Genomic DNA, 7,582 nt, shown 5'->3' with positions numbered 1-7,582 from the left:
CCGAATTCTTCTTACCTACGTGAATATACTCACATTCTTAAGTCAATGGAATGTAAACATGGCTGCTTCATTGTGTTAAATGTACTTTTCACCGAGCAGTAAAAATCTTTCACAAATATTTAAATAAAGAAGCTTTTTGAAAGATCAATGCTATTCTGTTGTATGCTTGTCCTCCTATGTTTAGGGGCTCTCTCTCTCTCTCTCTCTCCCTCTCCCTCTATATATATATATATATATATATATATATATATATATATATATATATATATATATATATATACCTTTCGGAATGTATTTTTGCTAATCCCCCAACAATTTCTATACAGTCATCAAATTAATCATGTTTTAAACATGATTTTGGTTAAAATACTCACTCGTTCAGGGTTATAATATATTTCACCTTGTCAACGCCAAGAATTTAACATCAAGTATGGTAGATCGAGAGGTGCACGTACATATCTTGGAAGTTAATGATGAATCACTTAAGATTAAAGGATAAACATAATCAAGTACTTGTGTTTTTGATAAAAGTATATATACATACTTGACGACACAACGAATGAATGATGTTTATATTCCCATTACTCGCATTATACCAAAATCGTTAAGGTCACAGTGTGCAAAATACACCAGAGAGTTTGGTGCACAAAGCATGTGAACTGTGCAGGTTTGCAAGAACTTGGTCCGAGTACGCGACAAGTGTGGGGCCAAAGTGTGCATGTTTCCAAATGCATTTTCCCTAAGCTAATGAATGATATAAATGTATGCATATATCATCCATGGGTACGTTCGAATGACACAGCCATGCACTCATGAATCCTTTTGATATGCTCAAGGTGCAAGAGACATTCTTCACTTTCAAGTTTAGGTTTACTGGAAGCCCTCCTCTTCTCTCTCTCATGCAGACATAGTGTTCCATGCATGAGTTTACCTGGCTACGTCAATTCTCTCTCTCATTTCTCAAAGTAAAATATTGGAAGAGGACAAAAGCAGGGTTTGGTGTCGGGATGTTTCTGTTTCATGCAGATAGAACAGCTTTAGAAAAGAGCAGTTTTATTATTAGAACAGCAAATTCTCAAGGAGGAGAAATAAAGTACAAGAAACAGCAGTGAACAGAAAGAAAGAGAGAGGAAAAGGATATGACCATCTTAACGTTCTGAACAAAAAAGATGGGATCTATGTGATGAAGCAAGTGATCGAGATCCATATATATATATATATATATATATATATATATATATATCAATCGAGCTTTGACACCTAACAACAACACCAACTTTTAGCCAAGCTTGATTCGATACATACCTCTACTAACATCTGCTTCAGTTCCAGTCCTTGCACTTCTTTTGAGTTATTCTTCGACTCTTGTTGCAGTTCTTCTCTCTCTGTCTCTCTCTCTCTTGGGACACTTTTGGCTCTTACTGCAGCCTCCCACCACCAAAAGATCTGGTGGAGGATCCCGGCTTCATCTCCGAGTGATCCAGAGAGTCCATGTCAATGCCCAGTTGCTGTTCCCTCGGGGGAATTCCTCCTCCCATGCTTCTCATCATGTTGCCAACCCCGAGAAAGTCTCTTGTCAGTATGCCGGAGCCTCCAAAGCCTCCGGTCGAAAGGTTGCGGTGCAACTTGTCCTCGTCCATGGCGCCGAAACCCGGGTTGAAGCCACTGAACCCACTCACCTGCTCATCCATCCCACTGAACACACCACTGTTCCCGTTAGCAAGGGAGTTCATGATGTATTGGAAATGGTTCTCGTCGTCCACATGAGTTCTGGAGCTCTCTCCGCCGCCCTCCTTTGGATTGCGTCGAAAGCCGACATGCCTTGCACCGCCGGGGTAGGAGCCACTGAATTCTCCAAGCAATGAGCTTCCGCTGGCACCAATGGGTGTCGCTCCCATTTGGGCAGCCTTCTGAAGCAGTGCGGTCGCTGACATCTGCGGTACTACCGGCTCAGTGTGCAGAGAGGGGGTATACAGAGAAGGCATGTTGGTGTCAGTATGATCGCTCATGAGCTCTCCAGTGAACAGCGACATTGGCTCAGTACCTCCACCTGCATTGCTAAATTGATTAGGGCCCAGAAGAAGGCCGCTCTGGTTGCCAGAACTGCTGCCATGGTTGATGGTACTCGTGCTGCCGCTGCTAGAGAAGAAGCCAAGATTGAAAAGATTCGCGGCGGCAGCAGCAGAGGATGAAGCACTGTTGTTTGTCTGAAGGTCTTGGAGCTGCATCATGGCATGGAAGGGTTTGCTCGGAAGCAACTCCGGGTTTTCATCGAAGCCTTGGTTGGATGCGGCCCCCAAGTAGAACGGGGACGTGGTGGCGTTGAGCTGCTCGAATTTTGCGCTCCCGCTACTCCCCCTCAAGCGGAGGAGGTCGGTGGAAGGGTGGTGAGCTTGGTCTTGCAAGGAGGAGAGTTGCGAGCTCAGTTGTGGAAGGTCCAAGTTTGTGCCCCTGTTTGCGTACACATGGCCGCCGATGGTGTTCATGCCGGCCGGAATTCTTGCGCCTTCCTGTGCTAATGCATCACAGAAGGCTCTGTGGGTGATGAAGCTGTCTCGCCTGCGAAGATTCTAGTCAAAGTCAACTTATGATGCCACTAAAAGACTAAGATTGTAAGTTCACTGAGAAAGAAGGAATCAGAAATTTAAGATCATTTATTCTCAGCTTCTTCACCAGGCCCGATGAAGGTACAGACTTCGAAGGAAGAGAGCGCTAAATGAGTCCATTTTCCTGAGCGGCATTCAATGGAGGACCAAAGAATGAACGCTGCTTGAAGCAGGAAAAGGACAGTCCACGGCCAGATCAAAGTCCCATTTTTGGGACTGACCCGCTCATCAATGCAATGGCGGAAATATGAATACCAACAATGGCATCCATAAATGGCCTTCTCCTCTTACATTAATGCCAACCCCATGAACCGATTCCGATTACACCATCCGCTCCTCATGGGCGCCCAAGGCAAGGCAAGAATGTTGCCGGATCAATGAAAGCTCATTCTAACACAGGTTACGAGTAGAAAGCTTCACATCCCGTGAGTGTGTAGCACCTGATCCAGGAATGATCGTCGCCAAAAAAACCCAGAGGCCACCCTTGAGATAAACTGGTGTGGACCTGCAGTGCCAAAACCATGCCCAGTTGCCCGCATATCTCCAAATCGCATGGCAACAAATTAAGCCTGCTAAGCTTTGCCTCCAACTCAACACGTGAACACAATGGGGAATGAGAGAGAGAGAGAGGCGTTGGTTTCTATGAGACATTTAGATGAATGGTGAGCTTCTTTCTTTGAGATCTCAAGGACCTTTGTTGTTGTTTGTTCTTAGCCATGATTCACGTGGGAGCAGTTGGTCACTATGCTCACATATCTTTGCTCACTCCCGTTCCTGTGGCCAAGGAATCCAACCCTAACCCTAACTCCAGAAGCGCTAATCACCATCACCGAACCCAAGTGACGGTATCAATTCGTGTTGGTCATCTTACCCACCAGTGCAATGTGAGCCAACGAACAATATCAACATGAGTGATGGTATTCCAATCATTTATGGATTGGCTGGTGGATGTTAGGATGCATGCAGTAGTAGTACCTGGAGAAGAGGGTGCCACAGTCGCAGCGGTACTCGCGAGTGCCGCAGATCTTGGAATGGGCCTTCCAGTCGGACTGCACGGCGTAACGCTTGGAGCACCTTTCGCACTTCCACTTCTTCTCCCCGTGCTTGCGGCAGTAGTGCTTCTTGATGCCGGTGAGGTCGCCGAGGGCCCGGGAGGGGTCGTGGTGGACGCACGTCAGTTCCGGGCAGAGGTACACGCGGCGGCGGACCTCGTTGGGGTTCTTCTGCTTCAGCTTCCAGGGCAGGTTGTGGCCGCGCCGGTGCAGCTGCAGGTTCTGCTCCCGCTGGAACCCCTTGTTGCAGACCTCGCAGACGAAGCGGTTCGTCGCCAGCAGCGTCTTGGGCGACAAGGCGATCACCTCCGCGTCCGGATCTGTAATGATGACAGCATGAACATAAAGGGCGAAGCTTAAAGAAATGGAACTCAGATATTTCATGCACCAGCACGTATGCTTTGCTTTCCACTACAGGTTGGCTTGGTGACGTCAATAATGGAAGAGGGAGAGCTGTCCCTGGATCTCGGTTACCGAATTGAGCCGAGAACTAGAATGGGAGGGGTGCATGGAAGAGGTGGCAAAGGAAAAAGATGAGCGAACGAGCATATGTGATGATGGTTAGAGACTTGCTTGGGTTTCCAGGGAGGTTCCTCTTCTTCTTGGGAGGAGCAGCAGCTGCGGACGAGCCTGGCGTTTGCTGGTGGCTGTACTGATCATCCTCGCAGAGTGCTCCAAGCAGATGCGCCGACGACGAAGCCGCTTTCATCTTCTAAACCAGATCAGATGGTGTTCCTGTTCTTTCTCTTGACCTCTTCTCCGATCACTGTTCTTTGTTTGCTACTAGTCCAAATCAGTGCTATGCACAGAAGAAACACTCGCTACCCAACATGAAACCATGAGGCCGGACTCTCCTCAAACTTCCGGCCTCCTCTAGATCTAAAGAAGACGGGGAAACAACCAAAGAAAGGGGAGATGCATGAGAGCTAGATAGACCCAAACACTGGTACAGCATGAAGACTGGATCTACGCTCCCACCAGATAACCCTCACCGAGAACCTCCAAACCTTCTCTCTCGGCTACTCTTCCCACCTCTACTAAAGAACAAACAAAGCTGGCATACCAAACAAGCAGTTGTCTCAGAAACAAGTATAAAGAGACAGTCTCTGAGAGAGGATGGTGGAGAAAGCAAAAAGGAGGAAGGAGAGAGAGAGAGAGAGAGAGCAGAGATCTTTCTTCTCTTCGTTCCGGGTGAGTGCATAGGGTAGGAAACTACAAGAAAACAAATGGGAGAAGGGAAAGAGAAGCACAGCCAACCCAAGAACTCTTCCTCCTCCTGTCGCTGGCTGTGTGATGTCTGCGAGTTGCTTGTCACACTTCTCCTTCTCTCGAGCTTCCCTGTGGATGATGATTCTCTTGTTTCCTCTTCCACTTTTCTCCCTCCCTCTGTACACCACAAATAAGAATTCAAGAGACAAAGGCTCACATAAATACTAGGAAAAGGAGGGTGGTGCTGTCGATGGTGTCTCGCGCAGGCGAGTGTGTCGCTATGTGGCAAGGATTGGGGCCCAGAGACCCGTAGCCCTCGCGCTCTCCGCTTGGTTTCTTCCTCTCGGCGCATGCAGACAAAGCCCAACCGCTCACCCCTCTTTTACCTCAATGGTGGTGATGGTGATGAGTAGAGCACTCAACCAACGTTCACTTGTACACGAAGAAGAAGAGACCACACAAAATTACTTGCTTCCTGCGAGTAAAAACGAGGTTGATCTTAATGCAATATGCTTTGGGTAGTAAGTAAGAACGACACCACATGCCGTGGAATATTAGATGCAATGTAATAGATGTAGGTAGATTGATTGACATAGGGAGGGGCCTTTCCTCTCAAGAATAGGGGTGATAAGGCACACTTCTCATGCCATTCATTAGTCATGCCCGAGAACGAAGAAAATGGAAGTGTATGGATATGGATATCATGTCTGTTGTGCTATTACTTACCGAACTGTTTTGATTGGTCAGACCCAAACAGGAGTAACCATGTCATTTTTTATGGTTGTGACTTGACCTAATTATTTATTGTAATGACATGTCTCCCTTGCATATGGGTATTATCATGAATGCTGTTCACAAAACTTATAATTACTGGTTAGAGAAAGATCAACCAATTCTTTCTTCTTTTTTTTTATCTATCTCTCCATGAGATATTCTGGCCACAATTGAACCTTCAAGCAATTGACAACAAAAAAAGAAAAAAAAAAGTGGGGGATGCTGAATAATTAGGATAAAGACAATAAAAAACATAGAAATTAAAAAGCGATAGAAGCTTGACATGGTTGATCATTCATCTAATCAGCCAAATAGATGCCGACCTTTTAAGTATATAAATTATATATAAAAAAATTTCTACTGTGGAGTAATTGTAGGGCTAATTGTAAAAAAAAAAAGGATATAAATTGAAGAAACAATAAAATTTTTTTCCAAGAGGTATAAAATGGAATCCAAGAGCTTCAGTTGGTTCTACTGTGCACGAGTACCGAATATATGTTTTTTCTACTGACACAGAATATTAGGCAGGCATTTGAAAAGATGAGACAAGTTGGAAGCAAGTGTTTCTGGTCCCAACAACTAAATATTCTTTGATGGAGGAGTGCCACCAACCCATGCAAACACACAATAGCATGGAGTAAGCACATTCCCACAGGGGTGCAACCCCTTTTCTTGGGAGTTGGAAGCACATCTCATGATAACTCACTAGGCAGCGACTAGTACCAAACTTTGTCCCAGTAAAAGAAAAAAAGAAAAGAAAAATATTTTTAATGCCTTCAACACTTGAAGAAATCGATGCGTTCGTGCCGGAACATAAGAGTCGACATGAGTTGTCTTTTGTGTGTCATGCATGCCATCAAGAGGGCAACCGGAATAAGACAGACCTATATGGATCATAGAAAGAGGATCGAGAATTTTCTGAGTCAAAATTTGAGAATTTTTTACTAGCAAGTAAAAATGTATTTATTGAGTACTCATACAAAGCAAATAATGTATTTGACTTAGATTATAAAAGGATCGAAATATGAAGACCTACATGCGTGAATTGATATATATTTTTTTATTGAGTATGTATTTGACTTAGATCGTAGGACGATCTGAATACGATGACCTATATGAATGATAGAAAGAGCATCAAAATTTTTTTGATTTAATTTATATATTTATTGAGTACTCGTATCTAACTGGCGATGTATTTGAGTTAGTCCGATGTACTAACACTATAATAATAACATCGAAGATTGAAGATGGCAAGGGGAAAGTGACCACATAGCTTTGAGACTCCATGCAAAGTAACTTTTGGATTTCTCCCTTTTTCTAGCTCGTTAACCTCCTTCTGGGTTTCCTATAGCTTCTGCATTTGGACCTTTACTCGGTCGTTCATTATAGTCTAAAACACACCAATGACCCAAATGATTAGAAGAATATGATGTTCTCATCACATTCGTATCAATCATCAAGGAGTTGGGTGGCGGTGGTCATCGACTTCTATTTCTCGTGGGTTCAACTTTATTCGATAAACCTCGACACGTGATGATAATAATAAATTATAATATATTAATTATCAAGCACATTCTTGAAAACATAATCTAAATTCAAAATTTTGTTATAGAATGTTTTAATTTTTAAAAATTCTTAGAAAATAGACCTGATCACGTGAAATTATCAATTTATCTCTAACTTCATCGGAACCACCATTGTCTTCTTCTCCATGCATCACTTTCGTCATCGTTAGACTCCGAAGACATCACCACGTATATAGAGGTAGGTAACTAATGGGGCCAAGCCATGCATAAAAGTGCAAGGAGGCCAAGGGAGAGGGGGGGGGGGGCAACGGACAATGCTAACTAAAGTGTAAAAGTATAGACAACTAGGAAAGGATAGGGATGATTAGAGAGGTCAGCATTTATACGAAGGTACAAGCAATTAGAGAAGTGCAAT

At 44.1% G+C, this 7,582-nt stretch overlaps 1 protein-coding gene across 1 annotated transcript; it reads right to left on the bottom strand.

Annotated features, from left to right (window-relative positions):
• Positions 1-1,036: 1,036 nt before the first annotated feature.
• Positions 1,037-5,049, bottom strand: LOC103973549 (protein indeterminate-domain 5, chloroplastic). The gene is made up of 3 exons (XM_009388156.3): positions 4,232-5,049; positions 3,582-3,978; positions 1,037-2,559 (listed from the first exon to the last, which is right to left on the bottom strand). The coding sequence occupies exons 1-3, from the start codon at positions 4,365-4,367 to the stop codon at positions 1,419-1,421; spliced, it is 1,674 nt and encodes a 557-aa protein (XP_009386431.2). The 5' UTR covers positions 4,368-5,049; the 3' UTR covers positions 1,037-1,418.
• Between the last annotated feature and the right edge of the window lie 2,533 nt (positions 5,050-7,582).

Source organism: Musa acuminata, chromosome BXJ1-7 (assembly GCF_036884655.1).
Source record: "Musa acuminata AAA Group cultivar baxijiao chromosome BXJ1-7, Cavendish_Baxijiao_AAA, whole genome shotgun sequence".
Lineage (NCBI taxonomy): Eukaryota > Viridiplantae > Streptophyta > Magnoliopsida > Zingiberales > Musaceae > Musa > Musa acuminata.
Note: the sequence above shows the minus strand (reverse complement) of the source record. Positions and strands in the feature narration are given on the sequence as shown.

Bases quoted from the DNA above. Each gene is read 5' to 3' on its own strand.
- LOC103973549 (XM_009388156.3), bottom strand. From the start codon at position 4,367: ATGAAAGCGGCTTCGTCGTCGGCGCATCTGCTTGGAGCACTCTGCGAG. The intron at 3,979-4,231 runs GCAAGTCTCTAA...TCATCATTACAG, and splicing joins GAACCTCCCTGGAAACCCAA to ATCCGGACGCGGAGGTGATC. The intron at 2,560-3,581 runs GTACTACTACTG...GAATCTTCGCAG, and splicing joins TGTGGCACCCTCTTCTCCAG to GCGAGACAGCTTCATCACCC.